This window comes from Bufo bufo, chromosome 8 (assembly GCF_905171765.1).
Source record: "Bufo bufo chromosome 8, aBufBuf1.1, whole genome shotgun sequence".
NCBI lineage: Eukaryota > Metazoa > Chordata > Amphibia > Anura > Bufonidae > Bufo > Bufo bufo.
In genome coordinates this window covers 36,313,419-36,337,352 of record NC_053396.1, presented here as the reverse complement: position 1 = coordinate 36,337,352, position 23,934 = coordinate 36,313,419, and the positions used below count along the sequence as shown (strand labels likewise).

Genomic DNA, 23,934 nt, shown 5'->3' with positions numbered 1-23,934 from the left:
ATTTAGCAGGGTGTAGCCGCCACACCTAGATGAATGCATGCTACATATGCACTCGGTTTATAAACATACATGAATACATATATACATGGAGGTTCAGGGCTGGCAAAGTTATGGAGACCCTCAGGGTGAACATCTTTATGGTGGCTTCATTATGAAAGCATTGTGGATGGTACAGTAATGGGGGCACAATAAGACTTACTGTATATTTTACCCACTTCTTTTAGTTCAACGGTTGGAAGGTAAGATACACAATATACACAGTAATCCTGGGAATTAATGTGTGGACACTAACATCTTCTGGGGAACCTGTCAGCAGTTTCATGCTAACCACGGGTAGCATGAAATACTGACAGGTTCCCTGCAAAGATCTGCGTTTTAGGCTACTTTCACACTGGCGTTTTGGCTTTCCATTTGCGAGATCCGTTCAGGGCTCTCACAAGCGGTTTAAAACGGATCAGTTTTGCCCTAATGCATTCTGAATGGAAAAGGATCCGCTCAAAATGCATCAGTTTGCCTCCGGTCCTTCTCCATTCCGCTCTGGAGGCGGACACCAAAACGCTTCCTGCAGCGTTTTTTTCTGTCCGTCCTGGGATGCGGAGAGAGACGGAGCCGTCCTGACACACAATATAAGTCAATGGGGAAGGATCCGTTTTCTCTGACACTATAGAAAATGGATCCGTCCCCCCATTGACTTTCAATGGAGTTCATAACTGATCCTTTTTGGCTATAGAAGACATAATACAACCGGATCCGTTTATGACGGATGCATGCAGTTGTATTATTGTAACGAAGCATTTTTGCAGATCCATGGTGGATCCGCAAAAAAACTTTAGTGTGAAAGTAGCCTTACTCTGGCGTGGACACCGGGAGAAATGTCCGCCGGGGTTCTCCCTGCCTGGCTTGGCTTAATTAAGGCCTCTTTCACACGTCGGTTAATTGTAGACGTGTGCAGTCCGTGGTCTCCACCGACCTCTTACGCATCCATTGACTTTAATGTGTGTATTCGAACATGGTGACACCATGGAAGCACACCCTATTTTTATCCGTGATTATAAACTATTTACTTTAAAGGGGTTCTCCTGTCTTAGAAGGTGAGCAGGACTGGTTGCCTCCACTTGCAGAGCTGCCTGGGGGAGAAGAAGTGGTGAGGCCTCATTACACTGCTCTAGATGGTAATGATGTGATCCTGCCTACAATATACCATCCTGGCTGAGCAGCCTGACAGGAACAGTCACCAATATGTAGTATAAGCAAGTGCCAGAGCATAGTGTGTAGTGAGGCCCCAGCTCCGCACCCTTCTAGGCAGCTCTGCAAGTGGAGTCATCATGTCCTGCTCACATTCTAGGACAGGTTGCTGGCGGTCATTTTAAATCATTCCAGGAGAACCCCTTTAATTCAAGATGTTCTGCTATACATTGCATTATATGGAATTCTAGAACTTCTCTCACAAGGATGACATATTGGCTGCCATCAGAAGTTAGCACTGCGATTCTGCAGAGAAAGAAAAAAACATTTTACATGGTCAAAGCAAAATGTAGCGCCCCCTACTGGAAAGAATCTGCCTGTCCCTCACAAGTTAGCATTTCCTTTGAAAAGGCTGAGCGGAGTTTCCCATCTGACCCGCGCGTTTAGCTGACACCACAAAGGACGAGCAGTTCAAGGTCCTGTAAACCCTAATGACAACTCACAAACTGCAGCAGCCTCACAACTTTCTCGAAAAAACAGGCGCTTGTGTAACTTAAATATACAAATGCTGCAAGGAGATAAGTTCTGACAGGCCCAGATAAGCGCTCTCCCCGCTGAGAAAGTTCTGCTTCATTCAGCTACAAAAGGCACAAGCCATCCTGATATGGCCGAAAGCCCGGATTAAACAGCAGACGGGGGGGTTAAAGGGACAATATGAAGTGAAAAATGACAGGATGCGAGTGAGCAACCCTGAAGATGAACAGGAACTTCAAGTGTTATCAGCCGACATTACAAGACAGCAAAAGAGCTATAAAACAGTACCTCCTGTAGAAAGGCCTGTACAGCCACCAGTACGAATGTGCTCTATAGCTGGAGCTGGTGTCAGGAAGGAGGCAGCAGTTTTACAATCTGTTACATGTAGGGAACTATTTTAAGAAAAGGAAACGGGAAATTGAGACATAATTTCATTCCACAAAGTATATAAATTTTATTAATTTTTTTAAATCAAGCCGGACAACAAACATAGCTACAGCCTAAAATCATTTAATTAAAAATATAAGAAAAAAAAGAAAACTAATAATAAATTCTGCATCAATGAAGTCCATGTGCTGACGTCCACAGCGTCTTACTGCTCTTGCCTATACGTAGATGACACTAAACTATTTTAATAGTAGTGTGAACACGACCTACTGATCAAAATCTCACCAACACACAGTCCTCCTAGTTGTAGGTGGGCTTTCCTTCACGCAGGCTAAAGATTCACTATCCAAATACCACAGCCATGGCGGAGTGACCGGAAACTCACCATCTAGGTCCATCTCAGGACCTCGGGATGCAGAGGTTTGTAACTTTACTTGATATCATGTCACAAAAAAAACACTTAAAGGGCTTCTGTCACTCCACTAAACAAATTATTATTTTTTTGGGCTACTTATAATCCCTATACTGCGATATATCAATACATAATGTAATTAATCATTTTGGTTCAGTAGATACTGCAAAAAACTTACTTTTATAATATGCTAATTACCTGTCTACCAGCAAGTAGGGCGGCTACTTGCTGGTAGCAGCCGAATCCTCCTCTCATAAAGACGCCCCCTCCTCATGTTGATTGACAGGGCCAGCGGAAGCGCTCGTTCTCTGCTGGCCCTGTCTGCATTCAAAATCTGGCGTCGGCGCCGTACCCGTCTTCAGTCGGCGCAGGCGCACTGAGGGGAGGATGCTCGCTCGGCCGCACCATCCTCAATGCGCCGGCGCCAGACCGTCACATCTACACCCGGCGCCGGCGCACTGAGGAAGGAGCGGCCGAGCGAGTGTCCTCCCCTCAGTGCGCCTGCGCCGACTGAAGACAGGTACGGCGCCGGCGCCAGATTTTGAATGCAGACAGGGCCAGCAGAGAACGAGCGCTTCCACTGGCCCTGTCAATCAACATGAGGAGGGGGCGTCTTGATGAGAGGAGGATTCGGCTGCTACCAGCAAGTAGCCGCCCTACTTGCTGGTAGACAGGTAATTAGCATATTATAAAAGTAAGTTTTATCTACTAAACCAAAATGATTAATTACATTATGTATTGATATATCGCAGTATAGGGATTATAAGTAGCCAAAAAAAAAAAGAGTTTAGTGGGGTGACAGAAGCCCTTTAAAAACTATTGAAAAAGCCAAGTAAAAGTTTCTTGCAACCCATTAAAGGTGTTATTTGATCAGAGGGGTTTGACCGCTGGGTCAGTGGGGTGAATGGGGGGGCCCGTGCTAACTTTTGTATGGAGCCGCAGCCTGCAGGTATGCCAAATTCCGCCCTATGGGATTGCTGGAGCCAAATACAAGCGCTCGACTATCTCCAGCAGTCCCTTAGAGTTGAATGGAGCAGCAGTGTGCTCACTGCTTCATACAAACAGGGGAACCTGTGCCCTCGTTCTCATGATCGTCAGAGGCCCAAGTGGTTTTGACCCCACCAACCAACCTGTGGATAGGGGATACGTTCTTGTAACGGGACAACCCTTTTAAGTGTCAAGAGGAAGAGTATACGACATACATTCCGATTTGAAACTGAAACTGCCTTGTAATTTTTTCGGGATGCATCTTTTGCATGCTGCACTAGGGGCACAGCTATAAGAGGAGCAAAAGGAACCGTGGGGCACGTCCCTGAACGGGCATCACAACCTTTCTGCCACATACTTTACCAGTATTATAAATGTCACAAGGTGAGAGGGCTTATTTTATAGTAGGTAGGTTTAGCTGTGGCCACAAATAAAACACTTTATTCAGCTTCATTATGCACAAAAATACACTTGTATGTAAAAATGAAAAAAAAAAAGAACAGCTGGAAAACTTAATGCGACTGAGCTGAGACGGACAAAGTATAACCTGCTCGCAGTGATTGGTCGGGGGTCAAACAACCCAGGCGATGGATTCTGCAGAAAGCAGCATTTTTCTGTCCGGCATAGGATGCGGAGCAAGATGGATCCGGCATGAAACACAATCTCGGACACCAAAGAAAACGGACCCGGACCCATTGACGCATAATGGTTATAGTGCCAGATCTGAGATAATACAACCGGATGCGTTCAGAACGGATGCAACTGGTTGCATTATCATAATGGAAGCGTTTTTGCTGATTCATGACGGATTCAGCAAAAACGCAGATGTGAAAGGAGCCTAAAAAAGTACAAGAAGGGCCTGGATGTATTTCTTATGTTTAATAGTATTACGGGTTACAGTTACCAGATTGTTGGTGATGGGTTTTTAAGTCACAGATTTGCCAGATTTGGAATTGGGAAGGATTATTCAGGAAACACCGTTTTTTTACATCATGGGTTGCTTTGCCTTCCTCTGGATCCACATTGCAAGATAACAGACGAACTGAATGGATTCTTTTTTTTTTCCATTGTTACAAACTATGTTACTATGTTTTTGTGGTTAATGATGTATAACTTTAGTATAAGTATATGGAAATTTACAGTCAAATGTTTTTACTGAACAAAAAGATGCCCATTTGTGGGTATTAATATCAAATTTCTGCAATCTTGAAGCCCAGGCAATTAGAAAATACCACTTTTTAGCTGGGAACAAAAACTGCCTGCAATCAATCTTTATTTAGAATCTAGAAATGTACGTTACTACTGAACATGATGGGATTCCTGATGCTAATATCACATGACCATCAAAAAAAATAAAAATATAAAACCCCTAAGGAATCCGACACCCACCCATTGAGACACCAAAACTCATCCGGATGATAAATGAGCTGCAACACTGTAGACATGACATGTACGGCACACACAGACACAGCTGGCCTTACCTTAAGATACAAAAGCAGCTTTTAGCGCCTGAAGATAACCGGCAGAAGCCAAACCTATGCTTGCTGTCAATGTCAGTCAGCACAAATGTGAAGTTTTGCCCTACTTGGCTGGCCGAGAGGCTGAAAAGGGAAGCAAGACATATGTGATACAAATAAGTCTCTAATATATGTACACGCACACAAACAGTATATAAGAGTGTGGCATGGATTGTGCACGGGGTCTGTTTTATTAATTCAAAAAAGGAAGCAGGTTTATTAACACTGAAGCGGATTATACCCTTAAAGTCCTGCCTTGATTTACAGCTACAAACCACCCGGATCTAATTAGCTGTGACAGAGTCATAGACTGCAGAGTCCCCGAGAACTACAAGGGTAACTAGTCTGTCGGCCGTACAGAACAGAGCAGACGTGGCTAGATTCGGCATATTTCATAGACACAAATACAGATATAGAGTTTCAGTAAGAGAATGGGTTGTGAGAGGGGAGGGGAGTACTTTTTTAAAAAATTTTTTTAGATAATATGCAGAGTAGATTAAAAAAAATATAAAAAACAGCATTGCTCACCTCACCAATCCTCCTCTGTACAACCTGTAGTTTTTTAATGGGGTCATTTAACCCCTAATTGAAGGGGTTGTTCATTGGGATACCATTTGTAGATGAGGGACAGAATGGTTTATAAAAAAAAAAGAAAAAAAAGCAGTATACTCACTTCACTCGCCTCCTTCTGCTGCAGTTCCGATGCTTATGAGGCCCTTGCTGGTTTCTGCTTCCTTACTCGAAGAACAGCGGGAACCCAAAAAGCATCACTTATCGACCAGTTATGCCTCTTATCTAAAAATGTTATCCCTTTAACCAGGGGCATAACTACAGTTTGTACAGAGGAAGTGCAGCAGCAGAGGATCAGTGAGGTGAGTAATGCTGTTTTTATATTTATTTTTTACTTTTTCTTTATCTCAAGGAAGAACTGCTTATTTAAAAGGGCACAACTATAGTGTGTAGCGGGGTAGTAAAAAAAAAATACTTTGTCACATAAGAAAAGACCAGTATTATAAATTCAATAAATTCAATATGTTAAGCAGTGGACTCTCTTAAGAATTATGCATTGGGATCCAGGTGCTTCAAGCATTGCTTTAAAGAGGATGATAAAAAAAAAAAAACATGGCAAAAAAACATTTTTTAATTTTTTTTTGCTGTTAACCAAAACTAAATCCTATATACTAACACATTCTGCTTGCTTGATCCTTATTGTCTAACAAAAAGTTTCTCCCCAAAAAACAAGCAGATATTCTGATACACAAATCACATCTGAAGAAAATTACATGATGCCATAGTCATACTGATCTAGAGGCATGCCCAGCCATGGGATACCCTCACATTTATGCTGGTAGTAGGTAAAGTGACTGATACATTCATCTGTATTCAATAGTTAAAAACAACCTGTAGCTTCTGCTGACCCATCTGCAAGTAAGATAGAGGGAGAGAAGCTGAGCTCTGGGATCCATAGGATTATCTGATTTGGTACAGGATTTCTGAGAAAGAAGCACCTCTGACAGGACTCCTAGTAGAGACAGTGAGAGTCCTGATTATCACTTCCACACATGATGATTGACAGCTTTCTCTGCATACACACTGATACAAGGAAAGCTGTCAATCACTATGTGTTGGTAGGGTCATCACAAATCTCATTGTCTCTCCCATGAGTCTTGTCAGGAGTGATTTTTACTGAGAATGATTTACCCAGTTTTAGGAGAATAGTAAAACTCTCAGGCTGCAGGAAGCCCCGCCAACTCCCACAAAGTCCTGATCATTATTTTTTAAGTGTTCAGAGTGACAAAATTCACAATTTTTTGCATACAACTGTTGAGTGTTAAATATACAACTTAAAAAACAAAACAAAAAAAAAAAAAACAGTCAAAAGATCTACCTGTCTAAGGAGAACGGGAAGCAAAATTTGGTGACGGTCTGGAGGACTTCCTGCAAAGAAACAGAGAACAGTCAGTAAATAGCTGCATATAGGTTGAATGAAGAATCAGTGAGGGTTATAAATTATTAGAGCATATCAAGGGCACTAATAATACAACACACTGTGCAAAAGTGCGGTGGGTGCTGATTGAGGCGATGTGTGTGGGAAAAGTCCATACAGATCTACAGCACTAGAAGAACTCAATTTGTGGGTAATATGGAACGTAGTGTTATAAAATTAAAGGGGCAGGAAGTTGACCCATCATAACTCCAGGGATAAGCGTCTGTTCGGAGGGGGTTCGGACTCCGACCAATCAGAAGAATGGAGTCCCATGCTGCTTCAGTCATAGGACTGACGGAGGTATACCGGCGCTGTACTCAACTTCTCTTTGGAAGTCCTCCTCTGGAACTCCAGTACCTGGGGAACCCCATTTTTCTGGTCAGTGGGGGACCCAACGGATGGACCCCCACCAATAAGACACTTATACAATTATCCTGTTATGGTGGGACACCATTTGTAAGTTAAAACAATGCAATAGTCCTATGTGAAAACCACATACAATGAATGGCAACGAGCCATGCACACCCTATATAGGCCCTTTTTTAAAGATACACATTTTTGCACTTCATGAGCACCATTTATGTGACAGGACAGAAAACTACTGTAAGTCCTGGAAAGTAGGTGGTCTGCAAAAGACAAGCATGGTTTACTGTGCCATCAGACAAGACCACATGAAACCCCCCACCAACAAGACATAAAGACCCAGAAGACCTGTTCTATAATCACATCAGCCAACCCGCAACAAATTTACATTACAAATGCGGAATAATGAACATTGTATCCCGCAATGAGGAATTAATCAGAGACCAAAAATGTGAGATCTGCTGAGAGGTATTGCCCCTCAAGGGATAGTCACCAGCCACAGCATATGGGGTGCGGGATGCAAAACCAACCCTGTGCTGCTGCCAGCGCTGGTGCCTGTTACCTAGAAACCAGGGCTCGGGGAACGAAGCAGAGCGACATGTCACCAGGAGCAAGTGACAGCCGAGCTTCCAGCAATATCAGAGTGACTACCTTCACTTATCACTGCTGGCTTTCTCATTGTCCTATTATCCATTTTGACTCCAGCAGGAAACTCGCCGAAACCTTCAGAAAAATTTAAATCTGTCTACACAACAATTGTAAACCATCACTGATATATAATATAATGATATGCATCATATACCTTCAAAATACTGCAGCATACATCTAACACATCTGTAACGTGCACAGTTATAGCCGCCTAGCAGCAATAACAAGTCATAAATACACGGAAAGTTGTGTCCTACCAGACCGGGACCGTTCCCCGGCCTATCTACTGGAATTCGGCCAGACAAAAATTGCTGCACACAACGTTTTTTGGTCCAGCCAAATCCTAGCATATATGCTGGGGAGCGGCCGAATCCCACAAAGCACTATCCGGATCCAGTATATATGCCGGGGAGAGGCCATATCCCTGCTGCATCCCATTATAGTCAAAGGGTCCGGAGGGCGGGCGGCACTATCCAGCTATGCTCCATGTTCTCTGCCAGAACCAGATTTATTTGATGAATGTGTGAAAGTAACTCCACGCCTGGCACCTCCACTGATCATGAGAATGGGGGGGCCTGTTTGAAAGAAGAGGTGGGGTGGTGAAACATGCACAGTACTGCTCCATTCACTGTCTATGCGATTGGTGCACATAGCCAAACCAACTCAGTCAGTCCCAAAGCGTGTACACTCAACCACCACTCCATTCAAACTAGGGGCACGTGTCCCAGTGGTTCAACACCCACCAGTCTAGCAGTTATCGCCTATCTAGAATTCCACCTAAAGGGATATTATGGTCTCAGCAAATAAAGCGTTTATTGCTTAAAGGGTCACTGAACTTTCACAAATACCTATGATATGTCATGGTGACATATTATAGGTTTTGACGGGTGAGGGTATGAGTGCTGAGACCCCCACAATCCCTACAAGGAGAGAGAAGCACGCACGTAGCATGCGCTCACTCCTCGCTGCAGGAGACGGAAACGAGAGGGGCTCATAGACTTTCGACTAAGCCCCTCTACTGCAATGAGGAGAGTAAGTGTTCCAGGTGAGTGCTTCTCTCTCCACCATCTATCGATATAGCATCAGGGGTGGTCAACCTGCAGCTCTCCAGCTGTTATAAAACTACAACGCCCACCATGCCCTGCTGATAGCTGTAGGCAGTATGGGCATGCTGGGAGTTGTAGTTTTGCAACAGCTGAAGAGCCGCAGGTTGGCCACCCCTGCCATAGGTTATTTAACAAATTGGATGTCATCAAAGAATAAGATTGGGAATATTTCCCTTTTCCCTCATGCTCAGACCCAGTCCAATTTTATATTAATATTAACGCCTGGGAGAAAGGGGTCACCAATATGCTAGTGGAGCTGCTCTAAATCCAAAATGACACTCTGCAACAATATACGGAGAAAGAGGCTTTTGCAAAAATTATTATCATCAGGTTATGTTCACATGGGTCAGATACACTGCAGAAAAATCTGCAGAGTTTACAGTAGCAGCAAAGTGGATGAAATTTGAAGACCAGCAAAAATCTATGACAAATCTGCATGTAGCTTGTGTGGATCTTGCTACAGATTGTCAAAAGAAATTGAGAAAAATTGTGACCAAGAGGTAAACTGAGAGACACAATGAAGCAAAGAGCTTCGGTATTAAAGGGGTTCTCGGGAGCTACAAATTGGTGGTCTACCATTAGTACAAGCCATCAATATCAGATTGGAGGGTGGGGGGGGGACTCTAGCTACAACCCACTGACTGCTTACCAGACACAGCTCCCTACTTTTGATTTTGGCGACCTTCAATCATCCTGCTGCGGACACTAGAACTGCGGCAGGACACTAGGACCGCGTCAGGACAGTAAGAGAGCGGAAGGACAGTAAGACAGCGGCAGGACAGTAGGACAGCGGCAGGACAGTAGGACAGCGGCAGGACAGTAGGACAGCGGAAGGACAGTAGGACAGCGGAAGGACAGTAGGACAGCGGAAGGACAGTAGGACAGCGGCAGGACAGTAGGACAGCGGCAGGACAGTAGGACAGCGGCAGGACAGTAGGACAGCGGCAGGACAGTAGGACAGCGGCAGGACAGTAGGACAGCGGCAGGACAGTAGGAGAGCGGCAGGACAGTAGGAGAGCGGCAGGACAGTAGGAGAGCGGCAGGACAGTAGGAGAGCGGAAGGACAGTAAGACAGCGGAAGGACAGTAGGACAACGGAAGGACAGTAGGACAGCGGAAGGACAGTAGGACAGCGGCAGGACAGTAGGACAGCGGCAGGACAGTAGGACAGCGGAAGGACAGTAGGACAGCGGCAGGACAGTAAGACAGCGGCAGGACAGTAGGAGAGCGGCAGGACAGTAGGAGAGCGGAAGGACAGTAAGACAGCGGAAGGACAGTAGGACAACGGAAGGACAGTAGGACAGCGGAAGCGGAAGGACAGTAGGACAGCGGAAGGACAGTAGGACAGCGGAAGGACAGTAAGACAGCGGAAGGACAGTAAGACAGCGGAAGGACAGTAAGACAGCGGAAGGACAGTAGGACAGCGGAAGGACAGTAGGACAACGGAAGGACAGTAGGACAGCGGCAGGACAGTAAGACAGCGGCAGGACAGTAGGAGAGCGGCAGGACAGTAAGACAGCAGCAGGACAGTAAGACAGCAGCAGGACAGTAAGACAGCAGCAGGACAGTAAGACAGCAGCAGGACAGTAAGACAGCAGTAGGACAGTGCCAGTAGGACTCAAGAATAAGCATAAAATTAATCTGAATTCTGAAAATACTGAAACCCGACAACCTAGTGATAAATCAAACTGCCAACGGCAAGTCAAGAATACAGTCGAAGAGCAATAAAAAAGTCAATCTCAGATGAACCTGCCGATTTCTGTGGCAATGGTTAACAATCTCTGTGAACGTGGCAGATGTTGTAGAGAGGAAGTTTCAAGCTGTTGGATTTCAACATGTCCAATCCTTTTGTTCTAAGGGGAGATAAGGCTTTGCTAGATGAGTCTGACAGAGGCTTACCCTCGTTCCCATTCAGAACGCATACATGCTCTGCTGAGGTGAGCATGCATATGTAGGGGGGAGATTGAGAGGAAAAGCCATCAGTCAAAAACTGTCTGAAGCATATGACCAGCCCTAGACTTTCGGCTGGTCAAAGAGTGAGTTCTAGAAGGGGAGCTATAGGTTACACAAACTTTGGGCCTATTTACGGTTCAAAGACAGGGATCCACCGTGGTCTGTGTCCACCCTCAATCACCAAGACTCTTGTTACAGATATTTTGCCACTTTCCAGCTGGATAAAATTTTTCATCGGCCTCATCTCTGGTTCTACAAAACCTCTTCTGATCCTAATTAAGACAGCAGAGAACTCTGCTCTCCGATGTGGCCGGCCACGTAGCTGTTATTCAATGAGTGGCAGCTGATAATGGGATCATTATTTATTCGGGGAGGTATGGAAAAGAGCAGAAAGATGAAGTAGTTCTGGGCAGGACGCAAGATATGCCTAAAGCAAAGTGCAAACAGTCTAATAAATTAAACATCAGTATGCGTGGGACGTGTCTTCTGGTGGCAAATAATGAATTAGTAATGGTAACTGAACGGATGCTCCTCACTTCATTTATTTCAGAACCGCCTCCATTGTTCCTAACACAAGCAAAATCAATCTAATAACCTGCCCAATGGGGTGGAAATGAGAAAAGTGTCATTTTAACCATTTCTTCTTCTGGGCTGGGAAATACAGATGTAGCAGGGATGAGTTTGTTATTTGGCACAGTCCCTTGTGAAATCACAGTGTTTGTATAAAAACTGGTGTTTGATAAACTATCCCATGTAAATGTGCCACATATCCCCCGATGAATGAGCAAACCACTGTTTTGGGTTTACGTAGCACAATAAGTCATAATTTGTTGGCAGCAAATCTCCCTTTCATGGGAACAAATGATCGTAGTAATGATCATTCATCCCCACAGTGGCTGATGATCGCAGCATGTAAATGGGGATAATGAGTGGGCAATGAACAGGAACAAAACTGTCTTTTCTCCAGCTAGATCAGTTAAAGAGGTTATCCAGGAATTGATAATGATGATTGATGACCTATCCTACCGATCAGCTGTTTCAGGGAGCCACCGTGCTCTCCGGAGCTATGGTGAGCATGGCATGCTCCTGGGTAGCTTTCCAAGCACAGCGCCATACACTGTATAGCGGTCGTGCTTGGTATTGCCTCTTCCATACATCAGTCACATGGCCTAGTTGAAGCTCAGCCCCATTCAAGTCACTGCAACTAGGCCATGTGACTGATGTAACATGACGTCACATATGGAGATGAGCGAAGTGACTTCGGATTCTACATCCGAAGTCGCTTTGCTAAAAAATTAGTTATAATACTGTACGGCGATTCGAAGAGCCGAAGTAAGTTATTCACGAAGTCGCGCGAGACTTCGCTGAATAACTTAGTTAATTGAATATTACAGTGAAAAACCTTGGAACCTAACTCGGCTTCGGTTACAAGGTACCACTCGGAACGGAAGCCGGGATCGGTTCCAAGTTTTGAAGTGTTTTTTCACTGTAATAATCAATTACCGAAGTTACTCAACGAAATCAGAACAACTTTGTGAATAACTTACTTCAGCTCATCGGAGCCCATACATTCTAATACTGCATGGAGACCATTTTTTTTTTAGCGAAGCGGCTTCGGATGTAGCATCCGAAGCTTGCTTCGCTCATCTCTAGTCACATGGCTTAGAAGGAGGCTGTGGTGCTCATAGAGCGCCGGCCTCTTCTAACAGCTGGTCGGCGGAGTACTTGGGTGCTGGACCCCCACTGATCTGATACAGATGATCTATCCAGAGGATAGGTCATAAATATAACTAACCTCTTTAATTAAAGGGTATGATGGTACGTCTTTCAGCTCGGTTGAATATACAGTATAAGCAGCTGCGAACAGGAAGACGCAGGAACGCATCCGGTCGGGAACTAAGCAGAAGAGCCCTCAGCGACCACAGGTGTGAAGACATGGAGATTTCCTAAATAAAATTAGCCCCCTGAGATCTATTTGTTTCCTGTGGACCTTAATATAAAAAGTGTTTTCCCCCATAAGAGAGCTAACAAAAAAATTAAACAGCAACCTCAGCACTGCTACATCTGACAAACACAGCGCGGAAACATCTGTATTTAGCCGCCTCATGTCTCTCCTAGGTTGCAGCTGACCTACCTGATAGCACCACTCGGAACAAATCACTGGAGATAAACTCTCCAATGTGGCGGTCTCCTGGCTACGTATCGCGGCTCTGTCATATCGTGTACGAAATAAGTGCTCAGACAAACAACACTTAGTGTAATGAATGACGGCGTAATCTGGAGACGTAGAAGCAGCAGCCAGATGTTTAGTATCACACTTCTGCAGCGGAACAGCAAGTCCTCCTTTGACAGCTTGCAATCTTCACCTCTCTACTCAGCTTTTACACACTAGGAGTACACACTGAGGGGACGTGGGCCTGCCCCCAAAACGCTGCATACAGCTGATGAAGTGCCCAATGGCTCAGGTTACCACAAGTGGGTGAGAGCGTTAATTCTCACAACTGGATCCCTAAAGTTTCTGTGGATTTTGGACTTATTTATATTGTGGGAAGGTTCTCAATTAGCAGAAGGAGAAGACATAGAAACTGTTACATTGTGCAAAAATGATCACCGAAACATTTACAGAAATTGGAAGAACACTAGGCCACAAAAGTACCGACGTGGCGTTCCTGACCGTATTGCAAGCGCTGCTAGGATATGGGAGGTTGATATGACATGTCTCCAACCATGTGGGCACCATTTCTGTTCTCTTTGAACCTTCACCTTTGACCTAGAAGCAATACGTTTTGAGAAATATACCTCTGCAACACAGTATCCGATGGAGTACGCCCCAATTTTCATAATAGAAAGATCTATACTAGGCCAGAGGCACAGTAGACCATTATGATGAATAGAGATGTATTGGAAAATTAGATTTGGCTGGGTCGCCGAATAAAAAATGAATAAAAATCAGCTTTGTAACGAATTACTTTCTTTGTAAGTAGTGGGTGCAATGAAAGGGAGTGGCGATTGCGCAGCTCCCCGTCATTGTACCCCTTAGATCCCTGCCACCCTCTGGACTGAAGATGCAGCACAAAATCTTGAGCATCCCATGATGACGTCATCACGTTGGCATGCGTGGTGATGTCATACGTTACCGCGCACAGGACTTCACATAGGATCTTCAATTAAGATGGCGGTAGCCGGTTCTTCGCGCTCAAACTAATGATTTTTTTTTTATTCTTTAACGCCATTCAGGTAAAATCGATTCGTTACCACAAAGCATGAGTAAATTCAGCTTCCTGGCGAATTGAATTTTCCATGAAATTTGGAGTGAAGTCCACTTCGTCAGGTTCGATTTGCTCAACATTAATGAAGAACATACAATTTGGAGCTTTTATGAAAAAGTAAAACACTATTTGTGCATGAGCCCTTATGTGTGCACCAATGAACTGTGTCATTTGCATGGACATATCATGTATAGTGTTGTTCGAGCACCAAAGTGCTCGGGTGCTCGAGTAGAACACCTCAGGATGCTCGGGAGCTCTACCGAGCACCCGAGCACAATGGAAGTCAATGGGAGAACCCGAGCATTAAACCAGGCACCCCCTGCTCTGAAGAGGGGAGGGTGTCTGGTTTATAGGAAAAGGTCAGAAATTGATGGAAACACCACTGAAATGGTTCGGGAACAGCATGGGGAGGATGTCTGGATGCATCTTGGACTCCCAGGTCGCTGCTGGGAACAATGTTGTCCGAGTAGTGCGCCACTTTTACAGACTGACAATAATACGCACAAAACCGAAGAAAAAATCGATTTTAGAGAAAATATTGTTAGGAAACATTCTTTACTATATATTTACTTGTATATAAAGTGCAAGTGCTGCCAAAAATTACAAGGAAGAGGCACTCAGATACAACCTGTATATCACATGAAGGAAGGCCTCATTCACATTTGTGGTACAATTGTTTACACAAGAAGGAGGGCATCATACATAGCCTTGAAAATTAAGATTGATGGCCTACTGGTGACCCTCTAAAACATTAGAGGTGAGGGCTTGTTGCTGAGCTGACCATCTAAAAAAAATTGTGGGCGAAGGCCTGCAGCGGAGCTGACCATCTAAAACATTATGAGCGAGGGCCTGCTGCTGAGCTGACCATCTAAAAAAATTGTGGGCGAGGGCCTGCTCCCGAGATGACCATCTAAAACATTTTGTGTACGAGGGCCTGCTGCTGAGCTGACCATCTAAAAAGTTTCGTGGGTGAGGGCCTGCTGCCGAGCTGACCATCTAAAAAATTTTGTGGGCGAGGGCCTGCTGCCGAGCTGACCATCTAAAATTTTAGGGTTGAGGGTCTGCTGCTGAGCTGACCCTCTAATACATTATGGTTGAGGGCCTGTTGGTGACCCTCAAAAACATTATGGGTGAGGGCCTGATGGTGACCCTCAAAAACATTATGGGGGAGGGCCTGCTGCTGAGCTGACCCTCTAAAACATTAGGAGCGAGGGCAGCCTAATCAGCATGTTGAGATGGAGGAGGACGAGAAAAGGGAGATTGAACCATATACCCTTTTTAGTGGTGAAAGGGGTGCATGGGAATACAGTGAATTCAATACACCATAAAAGCCCCATTTAGGCTCCATTCACACGTCCGCAATGTGTTTTGCGGATACACGGAGCCACGGATCCGCAAAACACGGAAAGCGGCAATGTGCGTTCCGCATTTTGCGGACCGCACATTTCCGACATAATAGAATATGCCTGTTCTTGTCCGCAATTGCGGACAAGAATAGGACATGTTCTATTTTTTTGCAGAAACGGAAGCACGGATGCGGAAGTGCGGATCCGCAAATGTGGATGCGGACAGCACATTCCGTCCCCATAGAGAATGAATGGGTCCACACCCTTTCCGCAAAATTGCGGAAAGGATGCAGACCCATTTTGCGGACGTGTGAATGGAGCCTAAGAGTGCCTTTAGGTTGCGCTGCTTTCCTCTGGTGGAGTAGAGAAGTCAGGGCCAATCCAGGCCTTGTTAATTTTCAACCGGTCAGCATTTTCAGTTGACAGGCGGATGCCCTTATCAGTTATTATGCCCCCGGCAGCACTAAATACACGCTCTGACAAAACGCTGGCGGCCGGGCAGGCCAGCACCTCCAAGGCGTAGAGCGCCAGTTCGTGCCACTTGTCCAGCTTGGACATCCAATAGTTGTAAGGCACACAGGGATCACTGAGGACGCTGACACGGTCTGCTACATACTCCTTCACCATCTTCCAAACTTTTTCCCTCCCTGTGACACTAGGTCGCGCATCAGGTTGAGGGTGCTGGCGGGGTGTCATGAAACTGTCCCAGGCCTTGGAGAGTGTTGCCCTGCCTCTGTTGGAACTGCTGTGTGTTCCCCTTGTCTCCCCTCCTCGGTTGCCCAAGGAACTACGTACTCTGCAGCCAGCGTTGTCAGCTGGAAATTTTTGGAGCAATTTTTCCACAAGGACCTTCTGGTATTGCACCATTTTGCTCGTCCTCTCCACCACAGGAATGAGAGATGAAAAGTTATCTTTGTAACGGGGGTCGAGAAGGGTGCATAACCAGTAATTGGTGTTAGCCAAAATGCGTACAACGGGAAAGGCAAGGGTCACGGGAAAGGCAGCCTAACATAAAGTCAGCCATGTGTGCCAGAGTCCCAACAGACAAGACTTCGCTGTCGTCATCAGGAGGATGACTCTCAATCTCCTCATCCTCTTCCTCCTCTTCTACCCATCCACGCTGAACAGATGGAATAAAACTTCCATGGGCACTACCCTCTGTAGCGGAGGCAAACGTCTCCTGCTCCTCCTCCTCATCATCCAATTTATTGTATGGGGCAGCCACAAGGAGACACGGCATAGGACACAGTGGCGCATATCATGAAATGGGATTTTTCATTATAATAAAGCGGCTTTTCTTACGCATTCAATGCTTTCGACTAGAAGGACAGGAAGTCCTGCCTCTGAGAAGGTCTTGGTGTCTCTGTCTGTCTGATCCCCACACTCTTGTCTCATTTATTTCAGAAACGTTGCCAGCGAACCAAACATAATCAATGAGTCCTGCGTTACCATCAATACCTTCCGTCTTAAATATATTGAGCGGACCAGGCTTCACACCGGACGCATTGAACGCTCCAAATGTCAAGCCGGGATTTGATTACGGGCAGGCTACAACCTTGGGACAAGGAGGCAGGTGGTGAATGTCCAGGGCAAGCGGTGACACTAAGAGGTCTCTCCCTCCGGGGACACAGATCATACACTGCACTTTAAAGGAGGCACTTGCTATGGATCCATTTGTTCCTTCTTCATTAAGAGATTTTATCATTTACAAAAACAAACTATCAGACTGAACAAATCCTTCGGATGCTGGAGCGCTCCTTGTGCGGCCTGGGTACAGAGATACATCCCCCAAACACAAAAGATAGTAGAAAATGTAATAATCAGCACAGAAAAGAGAAAAGAGTGAGATATTCATACATAACACCATAAAAGTTGTACAAAGGAAAAGCGGAGTAGTTACCCCTGGCAACCAATCAGATTCCACCCCTCATGTTGGAAGGTTAATGGGTAAATGAATGTTGTGATCTTGTTTGCAGCCATGAACAGGTCTCTTACTTTTATTTTATGGCAGTTCTAATACAAGATAATAATGGTCTATCCTCATTGGTGGGGGTCCGAGTCCCAGAACCCCCTCTGATCAGCTATTTCAGGGGGCCACTAAGCTCCCCGGAGCTATGGTGACCGCTGCAGGATCCTGGCAGCTTTCCAAGGACAGCGCCATACATCGTATAGTGGTAGTGCTTGGTATTGCAGCTCAGCTGCATTTTCTTGAGCTGCAACTAGGCCATGTGACCAATGTACAGTGACGTCACTGACCTAGGAAGAGGTCGCGGTGCTCAAGGACCGCCTGGCTTTTTCTAACAGCTGATCAGAGGGGGTCACAGGTCGGACCCCCGCCAATCTGATAATGATGACCTATCCTGAGATAGGTCATTAATATCTTTTCCCGGATAATCCATTTAAGACTAAGGTCCACCGAACCTGCCGATTTCAGCAGGACCGGCTGACCACCTAATGTGTATTACTCTAGTTATTCATCCGACATTTGCTTGGCTGATGTCAGGGGGGAAAAAGGATTGGGCACGCTGAATTTCAATATGCTCAATCTGTTGTTCTGTTTGGCAGCAGCTTATCACCCAACTCCCCTTCAACTGAGATCACATGCATGCTCGGCGAGGATGTGAGGGACTGCCATCAGCCACTGGTTTAGGCCTAGTTCACACAAACGTTTTTTTTGCGAGTGTACGGGCCGTTTTTTTATGTCCCGTATACGGTCCGTATACGGAACCATTCATTTCAATGGTTCCGCATTAAAAACGGAATGTGTTCCGTAAGCATTCCGTTTCCGTATTTCCGTTCCGTTGAAAGATAGAACATGTCCTATTATTGCCCGCAAATCATGTTCCGTGGCTCCATTCAAGTCAATGGGTCCGCAAAAAAAACGGAACACATACGGAAATGCATCCGTATGTCTTCCGTATCCGTTCCGTTTTTGCGGAACCATCTATTGAAAATGTTATGCCCAGCCCAATTTTTTCTATGTAATTACTGTATACTGTATATGCCATACTGAAAAACGGAACGGAAAAAAAGAACGGAAACACAACGGAACTCAAAAACGGAACAACGGATCCGTGAAAAATGGTGTTCGTGTGAACTTGGCCTTACTGAAGACGTATGGTCTCCTACAGGAAATTTATCAGTGGAGGTCCATGAAGTTGTATTCCCATCGATCACCAGAACAGGGGGACATCTTCTTCCATTCCACCTCCTGTGGATGGGCATGGCGGCACTGTATGGAGAGGTGGTCAAGCATACCCATATTCCAGTACATATAAGTCTATGGACACTTAAAAATTCCTTTTCCATATAGCCCATGGACCAGGGATGGCCAACCTGAGGTTCTCCAGCTGTTGAAAAACTACAATTCCCAGCATGCCCACACTGCCTACAGCTATTAGCCAACAGCAGGGCATGGTGGGAGTTGTAGTTTTACAGCAGCTGGAGAGCCGCAGGTTGGCCATCCCTGCCATAGACCATATAGCCCATAGATTCTGCATTAAAGGATCTGAGGCGGAATGTACTCTGACCCTTTTTAAGGAAACAGCCCATGCATCCATCGGGCGACAGTAGATCTCCTCCATCGTGTGGGATCCACTGCCGTCTCCGAGAGACTCTCAGGGTCCCTGTAGATACCATGTGGTTACTGACATATCGTCATCTATCTTCCTTCTCACAGAGGACCTGTCCCTGCTTAGAGCTGTAACTAGGTGCCAAGTAATGATGCTGCCCTGCTGCTTCCTGCCATGGGAGACCAGAGAGATTTCTGCAAGCAATATGGCAGCACAAAGGCTTTGAATATTCAAACAATCAGATTACATTTTATTTTATTTATTTATTAATTTTTTTTGGGGGGGGGGGGAGGTATAAAAAGCGACATCATGATGTGTGTTGCACCGATGGAGTTTGCTTTTTGCTTGCAGATGTATACAGCCCTAAGCTCCACTCAGGTATAAAACAGTAACAAAAAGGCCGCTATAAAAAATGGGGTTTATACATTTCAATCAAACAACGTTGCAGGGAAAGGTCACATCATGTTCGGTATATGCGCCAAACATAACTGACTTCAATTCTAAAAAAAAAAGTATATAAGTATACGGTGTAATTTTTTTGGCCAGGATTCCTCTGAAAAGAAAATCTGATAACCACAAATTTTCAATAAACTGGAAGAGAAAAATAAAAGTATATGGACATACTAGACCATTATAATCTGCAGGCACATTTGGTGCATGTGCTGGAAGCATATCCCGCTGTACAGCCGCAATTTAATGTCCTTTTTTTTTTAAAGAAAAACCTGATTTGCTGCTCTAGAAAAACCTTCACAAAAAGTAAGTGCATGAGCTTTGTATATTGATAGATTCTCCTCCTTAATAATGTACCATTATATTCTAAAAATCACACTATTATAACCTAAGAAACCTGAGTCTTTTGTAAAGGTCCCGAGACAGGACCACGGGTAAAAAAAAATTAAGATGAGAAATGGTTGACCCAAATATATTCATAAACCACCTTGAAATCATATGAAAAGAACAATAGACCAGTGGGATATTATTTCCAAGAAGAATGTAAACCCATCCCAACATCATTAACATGGCTCACCAGAGACCTGCCTTGGGCATATGCAAAATCCTATTGTTACACTACAGATGCCCAAACCCTTCCTGGCAAAAAGCACCAAGAAGGAGGTGGCATAAAGAGCCTTTGATCAAGACAAAACACATCAACTAATAAAAAAAAGGAAAAAAAAAACATATATATATATATATATATATAATTTAATTCAAACCTAAAAATATAAATCTAAAAAGTAACAACAAAAGGGAAAACATGAATGTAGTTTTTTTGTACGTCATGATCAAAGTCTTTATTTTTTGTGTAGAATTTTTGCTTTACGTTCCAAATTTGTAAAAAAAACAACAACACAGGGTCCTCCTCTATATCGCATCAAACACATTAAGCCCATTCACATTGATACCCGCTCTGCAATATGTGAAAACGGTGAGAATGTGTGCAGCAGTTTCGCTTTCTATGGGGTTTTCATTCCTCTCGTCTCTGGGAAACAGGCTGCCAAGCCTCGTAGACTGCATTCTGTGTCACTAATTGGGAGCGGTGGTAATGAGGAAGCCACGTTGTATTCAGAGGCGGACTGAAAGCGACTGACAAATGCTGCTGGTGAACACTGGCACCCTCTCCCTGGACAAGGCCCTCGTGATCCATCAAGAACACCTTTCCTTGCCAGCACAAGAGTGGAGTGAATATCCATATCAAATAATGTCAGAAGGAAGACCAAATATTAGTCGCCTAGTAAGAAGAAAAAGTACCATCACATGCCGTAGCTAGAGCGAGAATGTATGGGCATAGTAGTAGGCTCTTCTGATGACTACAAGTTATCTCCCATCTCTGGCAGCCCCGTAGACAAAGATTGGAGCTGCGGGGGGCAAGCTTCTATTAGGATGGGGGTACAGGAGATCAGCAGGGGGTCCCAATGGTCACACCTTCAACAATCAGTTCGTTTTCCCCTATCCGATGTACAGGGACAACTTTTAGTTCACGGAATACCTCTTTAAACTGACCAATAAAATATAAAAAATTACTCCAAAAGAAAATAACACACTCTCCTCTCCTCCCGCCGGCCGTGTCTATAATGTAAATCTTGCGCCGTTCAGTATTTGGCGCAGGTGCAGTGAGGGAAGGACGCTCGGCGGCTGCTGGCTTCCTCACTGCGCCTGCGCTGAAGACTGAACGGTGTGAGATTTACACAGCAGACATGGCCGGCGGGAGGAGAGCAGCGCTGCCCTGGCCCTGTCAATCAAGAGAAGGGCGTGAAAAGAGGTGGACAAACGGAGCCTCTAGGAGCAGGTGAAATAAAGGCTTTAGGCAGTGAGATGGCGCTAATATAGTTATGTTCAGCTGACATTAGCACATCGCTAATGTCAGCCAACTTAATACCCATTTTTCAGGGGACAGAAACCCTTTAAGCATCCATTTTACTCAGCTATGCACATTTTGCGTCCGTTTTAGCCATTTCCATCTCCGATCCATTATTTATTTATTTTTTAAAGTAATTTTTTTTCAGTCTAAAATACAGTAATGTATCTCAGACGGAAATGGCTAAAACAGATGCAATAACTGAGAAGAACGGATGATTAAATTACAGGATCCATTTTTTATTTATTTTTTCTGACGGATCAGAAGAATAGAAAACTAAACAGTGATGTGAACCCGGCATCAGCTGAATAAAAAGAGGTGCATGCTTCTTAATAAATGTATCCGTATTGTGCTAGTCTTACACCAGAAACTGAAATCTATTGCAGGTATGGGCGGCCGTATTTCAATTATAGTGCTGGAGGGCTCGCTATTTTCTATGCAAAATGTTCTGAGAGAAAATTTGGATCATTTTTATGCCCTTTGTAAATGTATCTTATGCCTAGACAAACATATAACCCTTTGTCACAGAACGGCTGAATATTTTTAATAAAGACCAATTGAAAAAAATAATTTTTAGCCCAAAATGAGTAAAATGCAATCAGAAAAAAAAAATTGCCCCCTGACGGTTTACATAGCCTTTAAGGTCCTTTCACACGGTGGAAACCGCCGGAGGAATTTTGTCACAGACACTGCATCAAAATTCCGTTGGAGGCCGCTTGGTGCCTGCCTCCCATTGTTTATAATAGGAGGTGGTGGCGCAGATCACAGGCTGGTGGTTTAAAGTCGCAACCACGTTATCTTCGGCGCACAATGTCTGGATGGACACCTCTTAAACCTGTGGCAGGTGTTTGCTTGCGGTTTAGCTCCATCCACTTTATCGAAGCCGCGAGTGGGTCTATGGCACTCAAAGTGAACAACCATGGAGTATGAACCTGTCAAAATCCACCCTGTGAGGGCACACTTAAAAGATGGAAAAGTGCCTCAGAGAAGGGAAAAAGGTGTATGAACGAGGCTAGGGCTGCAGTAAACGATTATTTCAGTAATCGAGTATTCTATCGATTATTTTTCGCGATTAATCGAGTAATCTAATAAGAAAAAATTCATTAATAGACTGTTTTCCTTTATAAAAACTCAGACCCCCTGCCATCAGTCCCCAACACCCTTAGTTCCACCCCCTTTGTGCGATCAGCCCAAGTGCATCAGTTCCCCCAGTGCCACCAGCTCCCCCCCACCCCAGTGCCTTCAGCTCCACTCCCCCAGTGCCATCAGCCCCTCCATGCCATGTCCCCCATTCCCCTAATGCCATCAGATCAGCCCCTCCATGTCCCCTGCTGCCATCAGATCAGCCCCTCCATGTCCCCCGGTGCCATCAGATAAGCCCCACCATGTCCCCCGGTGCCATCAGATCAGCCCCACCATGTCCCCCGGTGTCATCAGATCAGCCCCACCATGTCCCCCGGTGTCATCAGATCAGCCCCTCCATGTCCCCCAATGCCAACAGATCAGCCCCTTCATGTCCCCCAGTGCCATCAGATCAGCCCTTCCATGTCACCCAGTGCCATCAGATCAGCCCCTCCATGTGCCCCAGTGCCATCAGATCAGCCCTTCCATGTCACCCAGTGCCATCAGATCAGCCCCTCCATGTGCCCCAGTGCCCTCAGATCAGCCCTTCCATGTCACCCAGTGCCATCAGATCAGCCCCTCCATGTGCCCCAGTGCCATCAGATCAGCCCTTCCATGTGCCCCAGTGCCATCAGATCAGCCCTTCCATGTGCCCCAGTGCCATCAGATCAGCCCTTCCATGTGCCCCAGTGCCATCAGATCAGCCCTTCCATGTGCCCCAGTGCCATCAGATCAGCCCTTCCATGTGCCCCAGTGCCATCAGATCAGCCCCTCCATGTCCCCCATTCCACCGGTGCCATCAGATCAGGCCCTCAATGTCCCCCACTCCCTTAGTGCCATCAGATAAGCCGCTCCATGTCCCCCACTCCCATCTACCCCTCCATATCATCCATTGCCGGCTGTCCCCCTTCAGTGCCATGTCCCCAGCACCAGTGAAATAAAATACTCACCTTTCCAGTAGGGGTGCCGCTCCAAAGCTCCTTCCTCCTCTTCTCCGCGCGCTGCACTGGATCCTGACGTCACACAGCGTCGGGTCTTAGTGCGCGCTTACGTGCACTGTGACCTGACGGTGTGTCAGGATCCAGTGCAGTGCGGTACGATCTGATGGGTGACCACAGAGCGGTAAGCAATAGCAAACGCTTCACTCCCACTCCATGGTCACATGACAAACGAATCCTCGATGCAAAAAAT

The 23,934-nt window shown here is 45.4% G+C and overlaps 1 protein-coding gene across 5 annotated transcripts in view; it reads right to left on the bottom strand.

Moving 5' to 3' along the window:
• The window catches only part of DENND1A (DENN domain containing 1A), a 785,792-nt gene that overhangs the window by 562,266 nt on the left and 199,592 nt on the right, over nt 1-23,934 (bottom strand). For all 5 annotated transcript variants that reach the window (XR_005774032.1, XM_040406251.1, XM_040406253.1 and 2 more), the window contains exons 4-5: nt 6,911-6,960; nt 4,987-5,106 (exon numbers count right to left, since the gene is read on the bottom strand). Coding sequence is in view for 4 of the 5 variants with exons in the window: in XM_040406251.1 (XP_040262185.1) it covers nt 4,987-5,106; nt 6,911-6,960 (170 nt within the window). In the remaining variant the exon portion in view is untranslated. The remainder of the gene's footprint in view (nt 1-4,986; nt 5,107-6,910; nt 6,961-23,934) is intronic.